General features: G+C 46.2%; 1 protein-coding gene across 1 annotated transcript in view; it reads left to right on the top strand.

Annotated features, from left to right (window-relative positions):
- The window catches only part of LOC124711987 (UDP-glycosyltransferase UGT5-like), a 98,319-nt gene that overhangs the window by 40,341 nt on the left and 31,319 nt on the right, over nt 1-26,659 (top strand). Inside the window, exons 2-3 of the mRNA XM_047242272.1 lie at nt 13,601-13,835; nt 25,797-26,377. Coding sequence (XP_047098228.1) covers nt 13,601-13,835; nt 25,797-26,377 — 816 coding nt within the window. The remainder of the gene's footprint in view (nt 1-13,600; nt 13,836-25,796; nt 26,378-26,659) is intronic.

Here is a 26,659-nt window from a genome sequence, read left to right as displayed (position 1 = left end):
TTCTACAGCTACACAGTTCCTACTGCAGTCAACACTACTCTCTGGTCAGAGACCTTGCATATCGCAGGCAGTGCATGAGCAATACATCGAAATTACATCTGCTCGGACCTCTTACAAAGTAACATATTCAGGCGACAATTCGTAAGTTTAAACAAAGAAAATCAACAATATAACACTGGAATTTGCTTAATTTTTCAGCTCTTCCAGGAGCTCCTCGACAGAATAGAAGGAGTGAGCAATGAGGAAACTCTTCAGTTTAGACTTAAAAGTGTTTGGGCTACTGCTAAGATTTTTTTAGTTCTTGTGGTAGCTTATTGAAAATTGATGCAGCAGGATACTGCACTCCTTTCTGCACGAGAGTCAAGGAACTGCATTCCACATGCAGATTTGATTTCTGCCTAGTATTAACTGAGTGAAAGCTGCTAACTCTTGGGAATAAGCTAATATTGTTAACAACAAACGACATTAAAGAAAATATGTACTGTGAGGGCAATGTCAAAATTCCCAGACTATTGAATAGGGGTCGACAAGAGGTTCTCGAACTTACACCACACATAGGTCGAACAGCCCGTTTTTGAGCCAAAAATACCCTTTTTGAATAAGAAGAATTACCCCAAAAAATTATACCATATGACATAAGCGTATGAAAATATTCGATGTAGACTACTTTTCGTGTTGAACTGTCACTTACTTCGGATACTGTTCTAATGGTAAATAAAGCAGCATTTAGTTTCTGAACAAGATCCTGAACATGGGCTTTCCATAACAGCTTACTATCTATCCGAACTCCTAGGAACTTGAACTGTTCCGTCTCGCTTATAATATGCCCATTCTGTCTGATCAAAATAACGGTTCTTGTTGAATTGTGAGTTAGAAACTGTAAAAGAGTCTTACTGTGATTTACCATGAAATTATTTTCCACAAGCCACGAACTTATTTCATGAACTACATTATTTGATACTGTTTCAATATTACACACAAGATCCTTCACTGCCAAGCTGGTGTCATCAGCAAACAGAAATATTTTTGAATCACCTGTAATACTAGAAGGCATATCATTTATATAAATAAGAAACAGCAGTGGCCCCAGCACCGACCCTTGAGGAACGCCCCACTTAACAGTGCCCCATTGGGACTGAACATTACTACCACTCTCAATATTGCGGAGAATTACCTTCTGCTTTCTGTTCTTAAAGTAAGAGGCGAACCAGTTATAAGCTACTCCCCTTACTCCATAATGGTCCAACTTCTGCAGCAATATTTTGTGGTCAACACAGTCAAAAGACTTCGTTAAATCAAAGAAAACACCTAGCGCTCGAAACCTTTTATTTCATCCGTCCAAAACCTCACAGAGAAAAGAGAATATAGAATTTTCAGTTGTTAAACCGTTTCAGTTAGCTGTCTGAACCTGCTCTTCGATGTCTCCCAGCCAGTCATGATATACGACTTTACCCGTACCTTACCATGGGGACGTTAGTCTTTTCCTAGTGGGGGGTCTCTCTGTTTCTGCCCTGCCTTTCCCTCAACTTCCTGTGGTTTGCGGGTCCTGCCACTGGACTCAAAGCCGCGTCGCTGTTTTTGTGAGCGCTCAGGATGTGGTCAGTCTCTGAATGGGCGCCTTCTCTCATGTGACTGCAGTGTTCTCTACAGGCAGTCAGGGCAAGCAACAGAAAAGTGTCAAACACAGCTCGTAAATTTTTTTTTAGATTTGTGGACAGGGAATCAAAACAGTATGCGCAATTCCACGATATACAGAAAAAAGACGGCTCCCAGAAACATAATCCCTGCCATATCATGTCACCCAGGAGTACACAAGAAAGCTGCGCGTAATAGATGGTAGACAGAGCAAACAAAATCTCAATGAATGAAGGAGAGAAGGGGGAAAGAATTAGACACCATGAAGCAAATTTCAGTGGCTAATGACTTCCCCAGCTAAGTGACAGACAAAATGCAAAAATAAATAACAAGAAGGAAAGAAATCCCTGGCTCTTTAGAAAAACCCAATAACACAGTCAAGTGTATGGCCGGAATACCTTAGGTAGATAATAGTTTTGAAAAAATAGCAATCCTACTTAGGTCACATAAAGTGAAGATAGCATTGTACACAAACAACCACCTACAACAGAAATTAGTCCACACCTTAAACAATAAAAAATATCCCCAGCTAAGTGACAGACGAAATGCAAAAACAGATAACAAAAACGAAAGAAATACGTGGCTCTTTAGAAAGACCCAATAATACAGTCAAGACTACCTTACATAGGTAACATTTTTGAAAAAAATATCAAACCTACTTATGTCATATAAAGTGACGATAGCATTGTCCACAAACAACCAACTACACCAGAAATTAGTCCACGCCTTAAACAATAAAAAATATAAATCCTCATATTCAGGGATGTACAAAAGAACATGTAAAACTTGCCCAAGCTACTACATAGAGCAGACTGGTGGGAACTTTTAAATTAGATACACTGATTATATGAACTGTTACGCATGTAACCAATTCACAAAATCAGCAGTAGCAATACACATAAAAGAAACACTGGACACCCATTCGAAAACAAAGAAGAAGATCTTAAGATACTCCACTACCTCCCCAATTCACATATAATGGATTTAACGGAAGAGTCTGAAATTTTTGCACACCACAAAAAGCAAGCGGAAAAGTGTCAGCGAGTCGTCTGTTTTTTTTTTTTTTCAAATGTTTCTCCAGCATATAACTGTGTAACTATCGTACTTATATAAGTTTCCTCATAGGAAGAGAGAGAGAGAGAGAGAGAGAGAATGTAATCTATAATTCAGTTGTCAACTATGGTAAAATGAATTTTATAATTCAGAACTTTGTATATGTCAAAAAATGGTTCAAATGGCTGTGAGCACTATGGGACTCAACTGCTGAGGTCATTAGTCCCCTAGAACTTAGAACTAGTTAAACCTAACTAACCTAAGGACATCACAAACATCCATGCCCGAGGCAGGATTCGAACCTGCGACCGTAGCGGTCTCGCGGTTCCAGACTGCAGCGCCTTTAACCGCACGGCCACTTCGGCCGGCCTTTGTATATGTCATATAATCTACACGAAATGTAGCACCTCGGACAGTGTGCAAACTCTCTGCGAAACCAGACTGTGGGAACATCTCTGTAGTGTGTTTTGATTACAAAAACAAACAGTGTAAGCGATAATTTGCCTGTGTGTGATATTCCGTGTAATGGAGGATGCAGAACACTACTTCTTACGTCTGTAAACAAAAATACCATCTCCAACTTTAGCATATAGAAAGACGCAAAGATTAATTATGTCCAATTTTCCGATTGCAATATAATCTCAAAAGGACAACTACAAAGCAAGATAGACAGGAAACCACACATACAAATGTCACAAAGCATATTTATGATAACAAATGCACTTGAAAATGAGAACAAATTCTCCAAACGCGTTGTGCTGAGTACGAAAAAATAATTAACTGGTGCAGTTTTTAGTTATTTAAGTCTCTAGAATATCCTTTTATTACTCTTAGTTTTCATGCTACTTTACTCTCCGAAAGTTAGCTGAGAAAATTGGAAATCGGTATGTGTAAAACTATAAACGCATTTACTAAAATGATTCGATATATGGGGTGTCATGACCCCCAAACTCCCCCTCCCCCCACCCTCTGGATACGTCTAACGGCATTTAGGGTTCCATATTGCTATCCAATCCTAGCAAGAGCTGCTTCCCTAACGGCCTCATCGTAGGTGGGATGTCAAACTCTTTATCATCCATCCTCGATTCTGCGGGTGTAGGCACGAAGCACTTAATAACTCTAAAACCCCAGTGAATTGTTAAATCCTGAATATAGATGTGAACCCATACACTCTTCACGGGTCACCAAATCATCCTATTTCTCAATGAATGTGTTGTTGGCAGTACAAGATGATCGTCTCATTGTGCCACAACATGATCTTCCAAGAAGTCTTGAGGGACGTGGGTATCACAGGTTTCTGTGGTGGAATCTCTCAAGATTGGTTGAGGATGTTCTCCTTACATAACGTTGTGGTTTGTGGAGTAAAAGAGCACAACTAGATTTTGCTGGCCATCTGTGACGACGTCTAATGCGCCGCTACGGTCGACCAAGGGCTGTTCCTTGGTCTCCAACATCACCTTACCTCAGTCCTCACCAGTGTCCAGTCTAGGGTTTTCTCAGGAGTGAAGGATACAACACTGTGCTTGATACCGTTGAAGAACTGGACCAGTCAGATGGACGAGATGATGCGATGTGTTTGTGCGGGAATGGTAATGCTGCACGTTCTGCACTGCTAGTACCAGCTTGCGCCACCAGAGACCTCTCCTGAGCATGCGTCAGGCTGCCAATGAGTGTCACCCGGCAACGACGAGAGGCTTTCTGCGGCAGCCCTTCTTGTGTGTCTGTGGTGCACTCGTGACAGCACGAAATGACTGTCTCTCACGAACAACGTGCGTCTGTGAAGTTTTGTTTCTTACTCGTCAAGAACGCAGCAATAACTGAGGATACGATGCAAACAGCGGGTCCGGTGGAGCCCGTGCAAGGCACCGTGACAACCAAGGAGCATCGTGCTGTGGTTGCAAACCACGTACACCCCTTGATGATGATATCGTTTCCCGACGGCACTGGCATTTTTCAACGAGATAATGCTTCATGTCACAAGCCAGGAGTGTGACGGAGTGGTTCGAAGAAGAGCGTGATGTGCTGGCCCCCAACTCGCGAGATCTCAACCCGATCGAACACATCTGGGATGCAGTTGAATGTCGCGTCAGAGCTCATTGCCTCCATCCTCGGAATTTACAGAAATTAGGTCACTTGTGTGAGCAGATGTGGTGCCAGCTCTCTCCAGCGACCTACCAAGGTCTCACTGCTTTCGCTGTTACGTGTGCCAAAGGCGGACGTACCGGCTCTTAGGTAGCTGGTCATAATGTTCTGGCTGATCAGTGTGTGTTGCGAATAGAGTCAGTAGCAAAGAAGTAATAAATTTAAACGTCATACTTTTCTAAAGCTCAAGCGTGCGAATGGTTTCCTCGGTTTAAAGAGAAGAAAAGAGCCACTGGAGATCAGCGCCGTTCCGGTGGTCCTTCAACTACGCCAACCGAACATCACTTCAGCAGAACACCCTAATCTCGTCACTGAAGATCGAAGGACAACTATTGACGAACAGCAAAACTTACTCGCGTGTTCTTGGAGTACAGTTCGGCGCATTTTGTACGCTGATTTAGAATGCAAAAAGTGGCAGCAAAAAATGGCTCTGAGCACTATGCGACTTAACTTCTGAGGTCATCAGTCGCCTAGAACTTAGAACTAATTAAACCTAACTAACCTAAGGACATCACACACATCCATGCCTGAAGCAGGATTCGAACCTGCGACCGTAGCGGTCTCTCGATTCCAGACTGCAGCGCCTAGAACCGCACGGCCACCCCGGCCGGCAGTGGCAGCAAAGTTTTTACCCATGTTTCAACAGCGAATCGAAGGGATCATGATGTTCTACTCTGTAGTGAAATGAAGGGCGCCTCCACAGACGACCCTAATTCTTGCAACAAAATCATCACAGGTGATGAGTGAGGGTGCTCTGGGTACGATCCAGACAGTAAATAACAGCCGAGTCAATGGAAGTCACTTGGCTCGCCTCTTCCAAAGAAGCTCGGCAGCTTGAACTAAATACAAAGACGATGCTGATTTGATTTTTTTTGCAATTGTTCATAATTCGTCAATCAGAAGCAGACAGTAAACCAACAATTCTATTTGTATATTACGGAAAGGCTGCACAGAAGTTTGCCGCGAAAACGTCCAGCCTTATCTACTCCCAATGAGTGGTTTCTTCATCGTCGTAACGCTACGCCTCTCCGACTTCGCACGTTTTTGGCCTTGTCGCAAAACAGTATATTGCTCCTGTGTCCTATTCTCCAGAAATAGCTCACTCAGATTTCTTCCTTTGCCATATAATGAAAAGGGATCTCAAACGAAAGCTTTTTGCTGACGTCGATAGCGTCAAACACAATGTGTCAAAGAGAATGAATTTAAAGACCCCTTGCAACACTGTAACGGACAAAGAGGAGATTGGTGTTTAACGTCCCGTCGACAACGAGGTCATTAGAGACGGAGCGCAAGCTCGGGCGAGGAAAGGATGGGGAAGGAAATCGGCCGTGCCCTTTCAAAGGAACCATCCCGGCATTTGCCTGAAGCGATTTAGGGAAATCACGGAAAACCTAAATCAGGATAGCCGGAGACGGGATTGAACCGTCTTCCTCCCGAATGCGAGTCCAGTGTGCTAACCACGGCACCACCTCGCTCGGTGTGTAACGGACAAAGAGGTGTATTAGTGCTAATCAACAGTATTTGAAAAAAAGAAAAGGTTCATGCTTAAAGAAACTACCTGGCAAATCCGGGATTTCCCGGGTATTCATTTTGCCACTTTCTACTTGGAGGAAAAATAAACAATTAACTGTGTTCGTAGAGTCATATTGAAAAAATTTCATTTGCAAGTATTCGTGAAAACACCTTTGAAATTATGAAACTCTGGTTCAATGAAATATGCATAATGTTCAAATGTACAGGCAGAGCTGCTTCGTTAGCCTGCAACGAGATTTTGTAAACGTCCCACAGCAACGCCTTTTCATAGCTGTACGGACGGCTATTGTTCCCGCCTACAGTTATTTACACTTCGCAGTTGAAAGCTGTCAAAAGTGCCGCCGGATGTCAGGGATTTCCTTAAGATGTCTCGACTGTACGAGTCTCTTAGCAGTAAAGAATAAATCTATTAAAACTTCACGCATAATGCGACATTTTTTCACGCATATCTGTGGTTGACATCATATCTCTTTAACCGTCGTGCAGTGATGTGTATGTGTAGGTACATTCAGCGCCATGTGTGGATGGTGTCTGCGAAATACACCGCTCACCCAGAACATTATGATCACCCGACCTACTATCGATATAAACCGGTCGAGGCGAGAGCAGCGTCACCTGGCGAGGAATGGTTGCAACTCAGACACACTTACGGGGCACGTAGTATCAGTGAATGTGCTGTTCGGACGTGGAGTAGGGAAGAAGCGCGATCTATTTGAGTTTGACCGAAGGCGGAGTGTGTTGGCCCGGGGGCTCGGCACGAGCGTTTCGGAAGCCGCACGACTTGTCGGGATCTCGAGGAGTGCTGTGGAGAGTGTCTTCAACAGGCGGCGAAACCAGGGTGGAACCACGTCCAGATGTCGTGGGGTTAGGCGGCCCCCACTCACTGCAGATGTCGGGCGTCATAGGCTTCGCAGACTGGTAAGACAGGACAGGCGGTGAACTGAGGCGGAACGAATATCAGACTTTAATGCTGGGCAGAGTATAAGTGTCTCTGAACACACAGCGCACCGAACACTCCTAACGATGGGGTCCCACAGCTGACGACCCATGCCTGTGCCAATGTTAACACCACGACCTCGCCAACGAAGACTGAAATGGGCCCGTGACCATCGGCACTGGACGTTGGGGCAGTGGCAGAGCGTTGCGTGGTCTGATGAATCCCGATACCTTCTTCATTATGCTGATGAGAGGGTGCGAATCCGTCGTCTCCCATGGAAACAGCTTCTTGACACCTGTACTGCAGGATGGAGACAAGCTGGCAGTGGCTCCATTTCACCCTGGGGGACATTCAGGTGGGCATCATTGGGTCCAGTGCAGCAAGACACCATGACGGCCAAGGAATATCGTACACGGCCTGCAGACCACATACACCGCTTCATGAATAACATGTTTCGTGACGGCAGTGTCATTTTTCAGCAAGAGAATGCTCCAGGAGTGTGATGGAGTGGTTCGAGGAAGACTGTGATGAGAGGCAATTGATGTGCCAACTCGCCAGACCTGAACACAATCAAACAAATCTGGGATGTGACTGAACATGGCGTCAAATCTCATAGCCCCCATCCCTGGAATCTACGGGAATCAAGGGACTTCTGTGTGCAGATGTTGTGCCAGCTCCCTCCACCAACCTACCAAGGATTCGTTGCTTCCACACCACGACGCGTCACCGCTGTTATCCGTGCCAAAGGTGGACATACCAGCTGTTGGGTAGGTGGTAATATTACTTCTGGCTGATCACTGTATGTTGCGAATAGAGTTAATAGCAAAGAAGTAATAAATTTAAATGTCATGCATGGTGCAGCAGTTTCTCACACATCTCAGTGTCTATGACGTCAATATCTCCTGAACGATGACGCATTGGTGGTTTTTACCCTGACAGGGAATATTGTCTTACAGTACGCGATATGCGCATCAAGTTTGGTTGAAGTCGGTCCAGTGGTTTACAAGGAGATGTGGAAAATACAAACACACATAAATGCATACTTTGATTTTTGTAATATATGTGGGTTGTAGTATTCTGGGGCTCCCTCATGTGAAACTAAATGGATGGGAACTTAATCGAAATTGATTTCGATGTCACTTGTGCTAAGTAGGAAAATATTTAATGTTATAGTCAATGGCGACTGGAAACCATACATCTCCAGTTATCTCGCACATGACAGATTTTGAAAGGTGTCTTATAGTGAGTACGGCCGACTTCCTTCCCCGTCCTTCTCTAATCCGACGAGACCGATGACCTCGCTGTCTGGCCTCCTTCCCCAAACAACCCCCCCATCCCAACTCTTATAGTGAGTCTCCATTTGGCTGACTGGTCGAATCGTGCAGTACTCAGATTTGCGGGACATTTGGGTGGGACAACTGTCCGGTACTGGACAGCACGGGAACATGATGGCAAGCATAATTGACGTCAACGTTCTGGCCGGCCACGTCCTGCCGGACAAGGATGGGTCGGCGTACTCTGCAGCAAGCACGTCGAAGAGCCTTCACATGCGTGCCTGCCATCCGAGAACAAATCATTGCCTCCCTGCAACATTCTCTGTCATCCTGCACCACTGGTCCGACGCATTAGCAGCCGGACTAAGGAAATACCATCCAATGTGTAGGTCACCATTAACACCACAACACAAACAGCTGTGTGTAGGGTGGTGTCTTGACTGGGAAGCATGGGCTGATGATGAATGGTGTCGCATAACGTTCAGTGATGAACTGCAGCTCTACTCTATCCGGGATGACCATAAAATGGTTCAAATGGCTCTCAGCACTATGAGACTTAATTTCTGAGCTCATCAGTCCCCTAGAAGTTAGAACTACTTAAACCTAACTAACCTAAGAACATCACACACGTCCATGCCCGAGGCAGGATTCGAACCTGCGACCGTAGCGGTCGCACGGTTCCAGACTGTAGCGCCTAGAACCGCTCGGCCACCCCGGCCTGCGGATGACCATCATTGGTGGGTATGGTGGCGGCCTGCGAAGAAGTCCTGTTCTGTCAATGTTTTGGAGATGCACAGCGCTACTACTTCCTGGCGTCCTGCGGAGAGCCATCGACCTTGATCTGAGATCACAGATGGCAGTGATTAACGGAACTCTTGAAGCCACAACAGCACGTTAGCTAGTTAGGTACACGTTCCAACGATCACCTGAACGATTCTTTCATCTAAATGTGCAATCAGCCAGTTTACAGGATATGTATATGAGATTAGTGTCCTGCTCTTCCAACGACACTTAATCGTTATTTTTTACTGGCTACCAGTATTTAACTACAAATTCGTCAATGGGATAGGAGGCGTTCTCAATGAGAAATGATTTTAAATTACATTGAAAACTTCCTTCCCAGCCAGTCAGACATGTTACTTCTACATCCACATTTATACTCCGCAAGCCACCCAAAGATCTGTGGCGGAGGGCACTTTACGTGCCACTGTCATTACCTCCCTCTCCTGTTCCAGTCGCGTATGGTTCGCGGGAAGAACGACTGCCGGAAAGCCTCCGTGCGCGCTCGAATCTCTCTAATTTTACATTCGTGATCTCCACGGGAGGTATAAGTAGGGGGAAGCAATATATTCGATACTTCATCCAGAAACGCACCCTCTCGAAACCTGGACAGCAAGCTACACCGCCATGCAGAGCGCCTCTCCTGCAGAGTCTGCCACTTGAGTTTGCTAAACATCTCCGTAACGCTATCAAACTTACCAAATAACCCTGTGACGAAACGCGCCGCTCTTCTTTGGATCTTCCCTATCTCCTCTGTCAACCCGACCTGGTACGGATCCCACACTGATGAGCAATACTCAAGTATAGGTCGAACGAATATTTTGTAAGCCACCTCCCAATGAATGTCAACCAGGCACCCGCCTTACCAACAATTACTTTTATATGATCATTCCACTCCAAATCGTTCAGCAGGCATACTCCCAGATATTTTACAGAAGTAACTGCTACCAGTGTTTGTTCCGCTATCATACAATCATACAATAAAGGATCCTTCTTTGTATGTATTCGCAATACATTACATATGTCTATGTTAAGGGTCAGTTGCCACTCCCTGCACCAAGTGCCTATCCGCTGCAGATCTTCCTACATTTCGCTGCAATTTTCTAATGCAGCAACTTCTCTGTATACTACAGCATCATCCGCGAAAAGCCGCATGGAACTTCCGACACTATCTACTAGGTCATTTATACATATATTGTGAAAAGCTATGGACCCATAACACTCCCCTGTGGGACGCCAGAGGTTACTTTAACGTCTGTAGACATCTCTCCATTGAGAACAATATGCTGTGTTCTGTTTGCTAAAAACTCTTCAATCCAGCCACACAGGTGGTCTGATATTCCGTAGGCTCTTACTTTGTTTATCACGCGACGGTGCGGAACTGTATCGAACGCCTTCTGGAAGTCGAGGAAAATGGCATCTACCTGGGAGCCTGTCTCTAATATTTTCTGGGTCTCATGAACAAATAAAGCGAGTTGGATCTCACACGATCGCTGTTTCCGGAATTCATGTTGATTCCTACAGAGTAGATTCTGGGTTTCCATTTTATGTTATTGAGCTACGGACAGCATTAACAATGGGTAACAAAGGTTATTTTTCCGTCTAGTGTTGTGGGTACGGACATAATTGTTCTTCTCAAATTGTGACAGATTATTTATGACAAATTTCAGTCTCGGACATCCTGTGTTGTCAGGTGTTAACTCTCATCCAAGAGCATTTTTCAATAGTGTAGTGCACATCAACACATGGCCCACGTCTTTACGAACAATCTGCGTTATGTTCTGCTACTCCTTGGCCAGCAAGAGCCCCAGATCCGTCCGCGATGGAGAACGTGGTGTATGATCACGTATGTTAATGCCGTCCCTGCCTCAGTATTAGGATATCTAGAACCAGTTACTTCAGTTGCTGGCCAGCTTTCCGAAGGAGTGCAAGCATCTAAGCCAGAGGGAGTGCAACCTTATAATGATAAGTGGACTTAAGCTGCCAGATACTTTGAAAATTTGACTCGATTTTCTGATCATTGAAGTAACGTTACGTACCCTCTCAAAGCGTCAAGTCACATTTAATTTCCTCCTCACCTTATGGTGCTTAATTTTTTCAGTGAGGTGTGTCTGGTGTTAGGGGTACAGGTGCAGATATTGTGATTATCGGTACCTTAGTATGAACCCACTTCAATGTATTAGTTGTTGTTCTGTATGTCTAACAGTCTTCCCGCAAACATCTCAGATAATGCACTACTTGATATTTTCTGCATGGTCGCAACTGCACTCTGAAGTGGACATCGTCTGTCAGAATAGACTGTCTGTTTCGCATGCATGTCTCTACACTGCAGTATCTCACCTGCTGCCCAGGGGGAAGTAAGCATTAATCCTTTGCTTGTGACTCGTGTACTTGGAGGTACTAACCAACCTAAAAACATACTGTGTTGCTTGAGGCTTTCCCGGCGGACATGTTGTATATATGGTTCTCGGGCGAGACGTCGGATGTCACAGTGAAAACTCCACAATATTTCATCAGTGCAACTGGCCGACATCAAGAAATGGCTCTGAGTACTATGGGACTCAACTGCTGTGGTCATAAGTCCCCTAGAACTTAGAACTACTTAAACCTAACTAACCTAAGGACAGCACACAACACCCAGCCATCACGAGGCAGAGAAAATCCCTGACCCCGCCGGGAATCGAACCCGGGAACCCGGGCGTGGGAAGCGAGAACACTACCGCACGACCACGAGATGCGGGCTGGCCGACATCTTCAGGTGCGACGAACACACTGCTAAGGCAGGTCCAGAGCCTCCTATTTATGCCAGTCTTAGGCGGGATGTGCGCATGCGTGGAGGCGCCAAATTTCTGGATGTGTTGGTACGGAGAAAAGAAGATGGCAAATTAGGTCACTCAGTGTACCGTAAACCAACACACACGGACTTATGCTTACACGCCACCAGCTGTCACCATCCTTCGCAACGAAGTGGTGTACTTAGGACGTTGGTTCACAGAGCACGAGCCATATCAGACTCAGACAGCTTATCCAGTGAGCTTCTCCATCTGCGTACCACTTCCCAACAAAATGGATATTCCGAACGGGAGATTCGCCGTGCCTTACACTCGAAGCGGGTTACCCAACGTGAGGAACTGGAAGAAGGCGAAGAACAAAGGGGAATGGTCATCTTGCCATACATCGGCGGTGTCTCTTCAAAAATAGGAAGATTATTGAAGAGGCATAAAGTTAAATGTGTCTGTCGTCCGCCGGCAAAACTCAGAGCTCTCTTGGGCTCACCTAAGGACAGCCTTGGCCTAAGAAGACCCGGTGTTTACGAGATTCCTTGTAGCTGCGGCATGTCGTACATCGGACACACACTGTAGAAGAGAGATGCACTGAACACCGACGCTACACTCGTCTGGAACAACCAGAGAAGTCTGCAGTGGCCGAGCATTGTTTCAGTACGGGCCATTCTATGAATTATCAACATACCAAAATTCTCGGATCGACGAGTTCGTACTGGGACAGTGTTATTAAGGAAGCAGTGGAAATACGTAGCTCGACGAATCTTGTAAACATAGACACGGGATTTCAGCTCAGTACAGCTTGGGATCCAGCAGTGGCCATATTGAAGTCGTATCGAGCAGAGAGGAGTACTATTGGTCATACGACGCATGACGATTCGCCAGCAACATAAATATTCTGTTGACTACGGGAGTATCGTCACGCGCCTACGCGGACGCGCATTTTTGCTTGCGGCTTCCAACAGAGGTCGCTGGGGCGGCCGATGGCAGCGCAGAGCAGTGGCGGCAGCCTCCGCGCGTGCGCCGAAGTCTTTGGTTCTTCATCCTGTAGGTGGCGTTGCTGTCCTTCCAGCTATCGGTTGATATCGTCGCTATTGGCCATCGAATTTGGCGCCTCCACGCATGCGCACTTCCTGCCTAAGGCTGGCATAAATAGGGGGCTCAGGTCCTGCCTTAGCAGTGTGTTCGTCGCACCTGAAGATGTCGACCAGTTGCGCTGATGAAATATTGTGGAGTTTTCACTACGACATCCTACGTCTCGCCCGAGAACCATGTATATAAGAAGATACTACTTGTAATAGGCATAATTTTGAACAGCAAATGAACTAAATACTGATTTTATGTTGTTCTGTACACTGTCATAAAGCACCAACAGAAATATCTGTATTTATACCCCGCACATCGTGTACAGACCAGCTCTTGTAGAACTGTGTTCCAGCGTGCAGCGACGTTTTCTTTTCCAGATGCGCATCCTTGAGCCCCTGGTGCTGGCGTGCGCCCTCGCCAGCGCCCACGCAGCTAGCCTGCTGGCCATCTTTCCTGTGCCCGGGCGCAGCCACTGGATGCTGGAGCGGCGCTACCTGGAACAGCTGGCAGCCAGGGGCCACCGGGTCACCGTCATCACGCCTTACAAGAGCGACAGCGCGCCGAGCAACTGGCGGGAGGTCATTGTCCCAGAAGTGAAGCACCTCCTGGGAGGTAAGCTTCCACTCGGTTCAGATTGTCCTAGGAACGAACTTTACCATGCGGTCCAGTTATAAATACCTCCGCAAGTAGCGAGAGCTTCACAAATAAACTGATTGGCTGATAGTTATCGGAAGATTGCTCCCATTTGAAGATGTAGGGCACAGGTCATCCCCATTTTCAAGAAGGGACGTCGAACAGACGTGCAGAACTATAGACCTATATCTCTAACGTCGATCAGTTGTAGAATTTTGGAACACTTTTCTGGAGACTAGAAATCTACTCTGTAGGAATCAGCATGGGTTTCGAAAAAGACGATCGTGTGAAAGCCAGCTCGCGCTATTCGTCCACGAGACTCAGAGGGCCATAGACACGGGTTCACAGGTAGATGCCGTGTTTCTTGACTTCCGCAAGGCGTTCCATACAGTTCCCCACAGTCGTTTAATGAACAAAGTAAGAGCATATGGACTATCAGACCAATTGTGTGATTGGATTGAGGAGTTCCTAGATAACAGAACGCAGCATGTCATTCTCAATGGAGAGAAGTCTTCCGAAGTAAGAGTGATTTCAGGTGTGCCGCAGGGGAGTGTCGTAGGACCGTTGCTATTCACAATATGCATAAATGACCTTGTGGATGACATCGGAAGTTCACTGAGGCTTTTTGCGGATGATGCTGTGGTATATCGAGAGGTTGTAACAATAGAAAATTGTAATGAAATGCAGGAGGATCTGCAGCGAATTGACGCATGGTGCAGGGAATGGCAATTGAATCTCAATGTAGACAAGTGTAATGTGCTGCGAATACATAGAAAGAAAGATCCCTTATCATTTAGCTACAATGTAGCAGGTCAGCAACTGGAAGCAGTTAATTCCATAAATTATCTGGCAGTACGCATTGTCCGCAGTTCGTGGTCGTGCGGTAGCGTTCTCGCTTCCCACGCCCGGGTTCCCGGGTTCGATTCCCAGCGGGGTCAGGGATTTACTCTGCCTCGTGATGACTGGGTGTTGTGTGATGTCCTTATGTTAGTTAGGTTTAAGTAGTTCTAAGTTCTAGGGGATTGATGATCTTAGATGTTAAGTCCCATAGTGCTCAGAGCCCTTTGAAGCAGTACGCATTAGGAGTGATTTAAAATGGAATGATCATATAAAGTTGATCGTTGGTAAATCAGATGCCAGACTGAGATTCATTGGAAGAATCCTAAGGAAATGCAATCCGAAAACAAAGGAAGTAGGTTACAGTACGCTTGTTCGCCCACTGCTTGAATACTGCTCAGCAGTGTGGGATCCGTACCAGATAGGGTTGATGGAAGAGATAGAGAAGATCCAATGGAGAGCAGCGCGCTTCGTTACAGGATCATTTAGTAATCGCGAAAGCGTTACGGAGATGATAGATAAACTCCAGTGGAAGACTCTGCAGGAGAGACGCTCAGTAGCTCGGTACAGGCTTTTGTTGAAGTTTCGAGAACATACTTTCACCGAGGAGTCAAGCTTTATATTGGTCCCTCCTACGTATATCTCGCGAAGAGACCATGAGGATAAAATCAGAGAGATTAGAGCCCACACAGAGGCATACCGACAATCCTTCTTTCCACGAACAATGCGAGACTGGAATAGAAGGGAGAACCGATAGACATACTCAAGGTACCCTCCGCCACACACCGTCAGGTGGGTTGCGGAGTATGGATGTAGATGTAGATAGATGTAGAATGATGCCTCAAATTGGCAGCTAGATATGGTCTATGGTACGGATGTACCCACACTATGTGAGTGGTCTGATGCAGACATACGTGGGGGCGCCGGCCAGAGTGGCCGAGCGGTTCTAGGCGCTTCAGTCTGGAACCGCGTGACCGCTACGGTCGCAGGTTGGAATCCTGCCTCGGGCATGGATGTGTGTGATGTCCTTAGGTTAGTTAGGTTTAAGTAGTTCTAAGTTCTAGGGGACTTATGACCACAGCAGTTGAGTCCCATAGTGCTCAGAGCCAAGCCATACGTGGGGGCACGTCGCCAGTTAACCGACTTTGGTTGTGGGATGATGACTGGTGCAAGACGCATTGATCGTAGCACATGGGAGATTCCACAGCAATTCGGGTTTCTGAGGTCGACTATGTCTGGGGTGGTGGATCTGCAGTATCTTAGAAACAACGTTTCCACAAGCATAGAACGTTGCACATCACAACCACAAGTGTTGGATGAACGGACGTCAGTCTCCTCCACAGACCCACGGTGGGTGATCGCTGATCTACTGAGAGTGAGTGCGAGGAGCCCATGTCTACCAGCAATGTACGCAGACAGATGCACTGTATGCGGCTCAGCAGCCAACGACCGACCCTTGGCCCTTTGCTGATGACTCGACATACGGATCAGCGACTGGCCTGAGTCCCCAAACACTGTCAGTATACAGTGTGTAACACAGTGCGGTGAATCCCAGTTTCAGTTGCACCAGGCTGATGGGAGTGTGAGTGTGTGACATTCTCTTTTCTTCCTCCTGAGTGTGCTGTCGATGAAGGTGACTGGTAATAAATGTTTAGTACTGCGGCTTTGATAGCACGTAGGTGTTAATCAAAATCCATTTTAGACTGAGGAAATAATAGCAGACGATGTACTATAAAATGGAATACAGCATATTTTTACGACAAATTGGCAGCTCTGAGACTACTGGAATGGAGGAGTGGCAGCTTCCCATTTCGATACGTTTGCCAATGTGCTGGAACTTAATAGTGATTTCATGTATGTCCGTACTACATTATATGTATTCAAGCTGCTTGTTCAATTTTTCTAGGAACGTATAGATTTTACTCGACAGTTCTTATCCACAAAAAAAGCCATCGTGCGTATTTTTTCGAAGATTCAGATGTAAGAAATTCATGATCAGATTTGTCCTCATAGATAGCTGACAACTGTAGGAATCCGTCGCCAGTCAATCTGCTTGACGGTATGACTGATATTCTGTTTTCGTAGACATAGGACCACCACATAAATACAACCACTCCGTGGGATAACAGAGTAAAGACTGCAGATATCACTTAGTATTAGTAGGAATGTTACGCTGCTCCATTTTTTTTAGTTACCTAGCATACTACATGGATGGATATAGAAAGTGTTACACCATGAAGCGACTCGCTAGTATTTATCAAATTTTGTGCAGATGTTCATGACATAAAAGAAATTAACTGATTAAACTCTGATTCCATTTGGAACTGATCTCCATCATCAGCATCACTCTACACTCCAGTATCCGTTATGACGAGTGAGTAAGCTGCCTCCAAAAGTCACTCTGAAGAATTGTTCAGACCGACTGAAACAAATGTTGTGTCAGTTCATTTATTGCACCCTAGAGGCTGGTGTGGAAGTATACATGTTTCTTTCGCATCCCACGCATGCCCTATGAGTGAGAAGCCAGGGGACCAGATGTAGTAGTCAAGAATTCATACACTCGTCAGGGCGTTTATGGCGTGAATTGCAGTATGGGGTCTTGCATTATCCTGATTCCAAGAGTTGGTGACGTGTTAGGGGCCTCGAGAGTCACTGCCTCCTGTGACCTTCTACCAGGTCGTTATCGATCTGACTGCCAGAAACAGAAACGAGAGCATCAGAGGATGACCCTCAATGTCTCAGTTCACTTTGCGTTCACACTATGTAAGTCTCTGTTTTCTGTGGTATGATGTCAATGGTAAACGATACGAGGCAACTCGAGGTCTAAACTCAGCTTTCAGCAAAATGTTTGGGATGGTTTGTGGTGACACTCTCCCTGCAACATCTGCCTAGATTTCAGCCTTGTTTGTCCAGCTGTTCGTCAGACGCAGTCCAACAACCTACTATCTCTTTGTGGTACAGTCCTTCTGGCCTTCTGGAAGGACTTGTGCCTACCCTTGTGCCAACATTGGTATCCTGAGTTCATCTCTTCACCCACTTGCTATGCAGTCATTGCATTACATCAGCTATCTGTGCAATCTGATGGCGTGATACTTCCATGTCTCTCATGCCAATGACTCGACCTTTCTCAAAGTCCGAAAGACGCCAATATGCTGCATGTGCAAGATCTCTTGGCATGCCATTTGTTGCGATTTTGTGACATGACGTCTTGCACCTGAACATTGGTGATTAGTTTTGGTCAAACGCTGCAACTGGATTGCGCGTTTCGCTTTGTGAGAACCGGCTGAGTCCACCTCTGACGGATGTCTGGTGGACGCAACAGCATGCAGAGGTGGTGTGGTTGAGCAGAGCGACGAGACTAGGGGCCCACACATTCACTCGTCAGATTTGAACACTCCAGGCATTAGTTTCTCCCGAAGTGATATGAATAGGTTAGATTTATGTTGTTCACCTTTACGGACATGCATTGCAAACTATTATAGATGCAGACAAGCGTAATACGTCATGTTAAAGAGGAACTGAAGTCGAGCCTGTTGATACACAGATATACTATGGAGATAATGTACGTAGGAAGATATAGAGCCAAGCATATTTGTTCAACTGAAATTCACTAAATAATTAATAAGTTTTATGCTTTTTATTACACAAAAGAGATCGAGCTGTCAGTTTGTAACACTCACCGAACTGCATTGATTGAGCTATTCAGATGTTCATAATACACTCCTGGAAATGGAAAAAAGAACACATTGACACCGGTGTGTCAGACCCACCATACTTGCTCCGGACACTGCGAGAGGGCTGTACAAGAAATGATCACACGCACGGCACAGCGGACACACCAGGAACCGCGGTGTTGGCTGTCGAATGGCGCTAGCTGCGCAGCATTTGTGCACCGCCGCCGTCAGTGTCAGCCAGTTTGCCGTGGCATACGGAGCTCCATCGCAGTCTTTAACACTGGTAGCATGCCGCGACAGCGTGGACGTGAACCGTATGTGCAGTTGACGGACTTTGAGCGAGGGCGTATAGTGGGCATGCGGGAGGCCGGGTGGACGTACCGCCGAATTGCTCAACACGTGGGGCGTGAGGTCTCCACAGTACATCGATGTTGTCGCCAGTGGTCGGCGGAAGGTGCACGTGCCCGTCGACCTGGGACCGGACCGCAGCGACGCACGGATGCACGCCAAGACCGTCGGATCCTACGCAGAGCCGTAGGGGACCGCACCGCCACTTCCCAGCAAATTAGGGACACTGTTGCTCCTGGGGTATCGGCGAGGACCATTCGCAACCGTCTCCATGAAGCTGGGCTACGGTCCCGCACACCGTTAGGCCGTTTTCCGCTCACGCCCCAACATCGTGCAGCCCGCCTCCAGTGGTGTCGCGACAGGCGTGAATGGAGGGACGAATGGAGACGTGTCGTCTTCAGCGATGAGAGTCGCTTCTGCCTTGGTGCCAATGATGGTCGTATGCGTGTTTGGCGCCGTGCAGGTGAGCGCCACAATCAGGACTGCATACGACTGAGGCACACAGGGCCAACATCCGGCATCATGGTGTGGGGAGCGATCTCCTACACTGGCCGTACACCACTGGTGATCGTCGAGGGGACACTGAATAGTGCACGGTACATCTAAACCGTCATCGAACCCATCGTTCTACCATTCCTAGACCGGCAAGGGAACTTGCTGTACCAACAGGACAATGCACGTCCGCATGTATCCCGTGCCACCCAACGTGCTCTAGAAGGTGTAAGTCAACTACCCTGGCCAGCAAGATCTCCGGATCTGTCCCCCATTGAGCATGTTTGGGACTGGATGAAGCGTCGTCTCACGCGGTCTGCACGTCCAGCACGAACGCTGGTCCAACTGAGGCGCCAGGTGGAAATGGCATGGCAATCCGTTCCACAGGACTACATCCAGCATCTCAACGATCGTCTCCATGGGAGAATAGCAGCCTGCATTGCTGCGAAAGGTGGATATACACTGTACTAGTGCCGACATTGTGCATGCTCTGTTGCCTGTGTCTATGTGCCTGTGGTTCTGTCAGTGTGATCATGTGATGTATCTGACCCCAGGAATGTGTCAATAAAGTTTCCAATTCCTGGGACAATGAATCCACGGTGTTCTTATTTCAATTTCCAGGAGTGTATTACGCAAAATTTCGTAGGCTAGCGATAAGCTACGTGATTTAATGAACTGAAGTTTAACTAAAGCCCTCGATACACTGGTTAGCAAACTAGGTGCATAAATAAAATAGCTTGGTAGTACTGATACCGAAAATTAATCAAAGTCAGACTCCACACTAACACAAATAAATGGTAGTCTAATCAACACACAATTTAATAACCTTAAGTGCCAATCAGTTACGAAAACAATCGAAGTCCACACCGGCAAACTGAGGTAAAAATCAGACTCATCTTACAGCTGTTTATGACTTGTTTTAGAGAACGTTTGTCCTTTCAGTTGAAAGCGCCACTGTACATGTTGTAAGACGTCGTGGTCTCCTGACCTTCATTGCTTACATATTCCGCCCTCACAATCGTATTCCGCACATCAAGACGCTTCATTCGAACCCAAACTCGATAAGATAAAGTCAATGTTGTATGAATTCATGTAAACGATATGCAAATAACTAATATATCGCAAGTGCGCACCGTGGTTGAAATACTCGAGGCTGGCGTGCACACATACATTACAGACACGACGGTCACAGGAGCTTTCAGTTCGAGAGAGCCAACCGCACGCCACGAGGCCGGTCCCAACCTATCTACGTTGGCCGGTGGACGCCCGTGGAGCAGACAGCGTTTGCCCGAGGGAAAGGAGGAACCACCCCGTGTTCGGTTCCGCTACATTGTGTGGGAGCGGCCAGCCTACGCATTCTTTACACATAACACGCAGTTTCAGAGATTTTCACAGGGAGACAGCAAACGCCAAACGCCGATACTACAGATTTCCGGATTGGTCGCCGTAAACGAAACGTCATTCTCTCGTTTTAGAAGAGCAATGCTGATTGGCAGACGATATTTCTGATGCCTTGAGCTGAAGGAGTAATGGTAGAGACCAAAAGATATACCCCTTCACATCTGGCGTGGAGAGGCGCCGTTCCGTTGTCGCTCTTGGAGCGAGGAACAAGTGTCTCCTCAGTACTTCACTGGGAGAGCACCTCTGTCGAGAGTAAATCGAAGTGCAACTCTCTATATTGAGTCCTTGCGATTAAGCGTTGTTCACTGTGTTGGCCGACACACTTATTGTGCGGTGTGAACGGACAGAGTTATAGTTAAACGCCTGCGAGCGAATTTTTGAATGGCATTGCGGTGGACTGGTTATCTGACCAGTGTACCACGCCAATAGTTAGACTAGGGGCGAATAGGAGTCCTTGACTTCATCAAGGCGTAGGGAGAGTTTGATTGGCGAAGGTCAATCCAGATAGAACGAGAGTTATCTTATTTGTCAGCAGCGAGCAGCGCAGACAGCAGTCATCGCAGCTTACAGTATTGTGCGCTACAGCTATTGCGAGCCCCATATTTCCTCCACAACAGTAAACTTCACTGCATTTCACATGCGACAGCCTCAACCGTACCTAGCAACATTCTAAAGGATGATTATTCAAGTTGAGTAGGTGCGCCTCTCAGCCATTCTGCCAAGTCAACAACAATCTTAAACTTTGTATAGAAATTTCATTAGCGAATCCTAGCCTTGAGAGGTAACTTCACACTCTGAAAAGAGCCACAATATAACTTGTTCCATTCATAACTAAAAGTGCCATTGTGATTTCTCAGAATTTTCGTTAGTCTCATGCTTTTCTTACACTAACTAGCACTACATCAGTACCCAAGTATCCCACTAGTTGCGTAAGAAATTTTGTGAATTTTTGTGTCATTTCCTTACAGTGAACGACTCCAGAAGATATTTATTACTGAAAGTTTTTCAGACATTTCTCTTTAGAACGTTAGGAGCGTCTGTTTGACTTCTGTAGTAGTGTGGGGGTGGAAACTGCATCTTGCAGGAGCCACAGGGTAAAGGGTACATCTCATATTAATCTGTTGCGCAGAATAACAGAATAGGAGATCAACCCCACGCTCACATAGTTTTCTAAACCTTTTGAAGACACCGCCAATCTTACCTCTGTCTATGATCTGTCTTCAAGAATGTTTGCCGTATCAGTTGAAAGTGCCACTGTAAATGTACAGGTGCAACTGAATGACCTGCAGTGTAGTTCCCATTTGAAAGACTTTTTTTTCTTTTTACGTTGAAACTAACCAGGAGGTCTAAAATGTTTTCATCGGGAAGAGTTTCTTTGTTTCCATAACGAGGTTGCAAACATAATAAAATATTTTGCTGAACATATACATGTGAAAGGCTTTCTTCAATTATGAAACTAATCAGTTACAATTATATGGCAACTTGAATGTGAAAATCTGTCAAGCTGCCTGCTCCTGTCCATATGTTCAGAGTTTGTATCAGATAAAAATTATATCATGTGCTCAGTGTACCAAAAATAATTCAATATACTGAAAATTTGTTTAGCCTGTGATGTGTGTTGTTGAGAAATATGAAATCAAGTCATACACAGTGTGCCGTATCGCCGTCTAAACACAGCGCTCCTGCAGTTTCCCCCTCCTGCCCCTCCTTGTGCTCAGAGAGCGTGGAGTAGTGGTGGGGGAAGTGTACCCCCAACTGACAGAACTATGGAATGCGAGCCAGAACAACAATTGTGTGCTGAATTCTTGGCCATTCCCGCAGCAGGTGCTGTAGAGTCACATCTGCGAACATATACTGCCTTGCTATTAGTGTAGCTGTCTCGGATAAAATGATATACTGTCTTTAACCAAGAGCTCAATCAAATGTCTCTTACCGGTTAATTCATTATACACTCCTGGAAATTGAAATAAGAACACCGTGAATTCATTGTCCCAGGAAGGGGAAACTTTATTGACACATTCCTGGGGTGAGATACATCACATGATCACACTGACAGAACCACAGGCACATAGACACAAGCAACAGAGCATGCACAATGTCGGCACTAGTACAGTGTATATCCACCTTTCGCAGCAATGCAGGCTGCTATTCTCCCATGGAGACGATCGTAGAGATGCTGGATGTAGTCCTGTGGAACGGCTTGCCATGCCATTTCCACCTGGCGCCTCAGTTGGACCAGCGTTCGTGCTGGACGTGCAGACCGCGTGAGACGACGCTTCATCCAGTCCCAAACATGCTCAATGGGGGACAGATCCGGAGATCTTGCTGGCCAGGGTAGTTGACTTACACCTTCTAGAGCACGTTGGGTGGCACGGGATACATGCGGACGTGCATTGTCCTGTTGGAACAGCAAGTTCCCTTGCCGGTCTAGGAATGGTAGAACGATGGGTTCGATGACGGTTTGGATGTACCGTGCACTATTCAGTGTCCCCTCGACGATCACCAGTGGTGTACGGCCAGTGTAGGAGATCGCTCCCCACACCATGATGCCGGGTGTTGGCCCTGTGTGCCTCGGTCGTATGCAGTCCTGATTGTGGCGCTCACCTGCACGGCGCCAAACACGCATACGACCATCATTGGCACCAAGGCAGAAGCGACTCTCATCGCTGAAGACGACACGTCTCCATTCGTCCCTCCATTCACGCCTGTCGCGACACCACTGGAGGCGGGCTGCACGATGTTGGGGCGTGAGCGGAAGACGGCCTAACGGTGTGCGGGACCGTAGCCCAGCTTCATGGAGACGGTTGCGAATGGTCCTCGCCGATACCCCAGGAGCAACAGTGTCCCTAATTTGCTGGGAAGTGGTGGTGCGGTCCCCTACGGCACTGCGTAGGATCCTACGGTCTTGGCGTGCATCCGTGCGTCGCTGCGGTCCGGTCCCAGGTCGACGGGCACGTGCACCTTCCGCCGACCACTGGCGACAACATCGATGTACTGTGGAGACCTCACGCCCCACGTGTTGAGCAATTCGGCGGTACGTCCACCCGGCCTCCCGCATGCCCACTATACGCCCTCGCTCAAAGTCCGTCAACTGCACATACGGTTCACGTCCACGCTGTCGCGGCATGCTACCAGTGTTAAAGACTGCGATGGAGCACCGTATGCCACGGCAAACTGGCTGACACTGACGGCGGCGGTGCACAAATGCTGCGCAGCTAGCGCCATTCGACGGCCAACACCGCGGTTCCTGGTGTGTCCGCTGTGCCGTGCGTGTGATCATTGCTTGTACAGCCCTCTCGCAGTGTCTGGAGCAAGTACGGTGGGTCTGACACACCGGTTTCAATGTGTTCTTTTTTCCATTTCCAGGAGTGTATTAACAACAATAAACTTCATTTATTAAACTTAGCCACCTATAGTTGGGGTATGTTATTTATATGTCCTGCACCTACGATCAGCCAAATGTTATTTTAAACATGATCAGTACATCAGAGACCATTTTATTATTTGTATTTTTTTAAAGCGAAAGTAACAGGAGTCAAATAATCATCCCCTAAAATGAAAAAAAGTATTACGAGCTGAGTTCTCCAATTGTGGCAATCTCCACCTGAAAAGTTACAGTAACAATATACACGACAATGGTCATGTTTTAGAAAACGATTCATCACCTGTTGGAATGGTATTTTTTTTTTACTAACAATAAACTCACATAAAGATGAAAGTTTAATCAGTACGTCCAACATCCACTGAAATACTGGAGTATCAGCTACATAGAGCACGTGCAAAATACGGTGGCTGGTAGATGCTCAGTTGGCAGAGCGTACATGGGGAGAGCAGAAGTGGTGGGGGTTATGGCCAGGCACTGTGGGAGAAATGCAGAGTGCTGGAGGGGAAGTGCCCTTGTAAACTGGAGGTCACATTTTTTGTAAATATTAAGTGGAGCCCCTCCACACCCACTCTTGCATGGTGATCATTCGAAAATATCTGTCACCTGTGCTCTGGTTAGAATCCAAAAAGAATTCCGCTGAAAATGCAGCAATTTATTTTAGCTTGGCTTGTTAACCGTGTGTAACTTTCAGAGAAGTGTCACAAATGGCGAATTTTGAGTAAAACCTACACATTTCTCTTGTTACTATGTTAAAATTTGCTTCTTTCATAGCGGAGTTCACAAAATGTCATGTCACTAACATGGAACAGTGGTTCATTAAGTTTATTATATGACGAACTGAGAAAAAGTAAGGTCAGTTGCCTATGAAAATGCGCATCTTCATCAGTACAAAATAAAATAATGTCTTCAGTAACGTTGTTCTCAGACCCATAGCATTTCTCGTTTCACCAGCTATCAATGGCCCTTAAAAATTACATTCTTTAATTAAAAAAGTCTGTAGTTAGTGGAATAACATGGTAGATAATGAAGTTTTTCGTAATAAACGTATGAAAAATGACTCTCCTCTTTGCGTGCTATCATTTGGCAAAATCTCTTTTCGATATTTCACAACGTTTATGAAATATGAGGAATGTTGTGAATATTTCACTTTGGTTTTATCGCTGGCACAGCGGGATCACAAAATTAATCAGTGTGTTACATCACATCAATTTTCTCGAGATTATTGACAGATTGAAACCTCCACACAAGTCTAAAGAAAAATTCGATATGTTAGCTAAATTTCATACACAGAAATATATTATGTAATAAGCACCAAACGCAGAATCACAGCGAACCCTATTTTTCGTTGCAAACTTTTTCGAACTTCTTGCAGTGTCTTACTTCAATGTAAATATCACAATAACTATGACCATCAATGAAATGATGATCACATCATCAACAACCTGACATGTAAAGCTATAAGTAACGCAAGAATAAATTTTTTTTTTTTTTTTTTGTACTGAATAGTTTCCGTAAAATCGTTTGAGAGAGACTGCAGGACATGCGCCTCGATTCTGTCGTCACTGACCGGTGGAAAGTGGCAAACATTTACCAGGCTGCCCTTCCGAACAAGCGAATGAACTCGCCCAGTACTTTCAACGAAAACTGGTCACTGCGCATCGGCCACCGTATCTTGCGTGGACTCTAGTGTGTGGTCAAGGTGCTCGTGATGTTAACACTTTCAGTCAGAGTAATTTATTTAATTTACAGTGCATATTGCCTAATGCCAAAACCGTTTACTAATTCACACCTCGATGTTTTTAGGTTCCGTCAACTTGTTCGACTTTTCCTTGAGGAGTCCCGTGATTGGACTGTTTTTCCTATTCCAATATGGAATAAACGCCTGTGACATTCTGCTCAAAGAAGAAAGTGTACAGCAGCTTTACAAGTCCGAAGAGAAATTTGACGCAGTCATCGTCGAGAGCTTCTTCCAAGAGTGCTTCCTGGCGTTTGCGCACAAGTTCAAAGGGCACCTGATCCACGTGGCCCCGTACGAGGGGACCCACTGGATCGGTGACACGGTGGGAAACCCTAACCCATTTGCCTACGTCCCCGATCCGTTCCTCAGGTACACCGACCACATGGACTTTTGTGAGAGACTCTACAATTCTTTGTTCGGGACTTACCAGAGGATAATACGGCAGGTTTACTTCCTGCCACGGCTGGACGCCACAGTTCAGAAACACTTCAACGACGCGACGATTCCGAGCGTGGCCACAATCGAGAGGGAAGCGGCACTGCTCTTGGTCCACACGCACGTCACCGTAGGTCATCCGAGGCCCGCTGTGCCAAACTGGATAGCCGTCGGTGGAATGCACATATTCCCGCCGAAAAAACTTCCACAGGTAAGTAGTCCACCTGTCTGATTTTACAAGAGGGTGTTTAGATTCGTCTATACAGACGCGATAACAAGTATAAGCGTAAATTCTTAATTTGTGTGGCCATATTGTCCGAAGCTGCTTTACGATTCCTGAGGGTATTTTCGTTCTGTTGTTGCAACTACAAGACACGTTTCGCTTTATTGTGGTAAAGCATCATCAATGGTTGTGATTTCCACTTAGTTTCTCGCCTACATCGAGAAATGTCGTCTGGTAGGACAGCTTTGCAGTTTTTCTTCGTTAGACACT

The sequence above is a fragment of the Schistocerca piceifrons genome, chromosome 8 (assembly GCF_021461385.2).
Source record: "Schistocerca piceifrons isolate TAMUIC-IGC-003096 chromosome 8, iqSchPice1.1, whole genome shotgun sequence".
Lineage (NCBI taxonomy): Eukaryota > Metazoa > Arthropoda > Insecta > Orthoptera > Acrididae > Schistocerca > Schistocerca piceifrons.
Note: the sequence above shows the minus strand (reverse complement) of the source record. Positions and strands in the feature narration are given on the sequence as shown.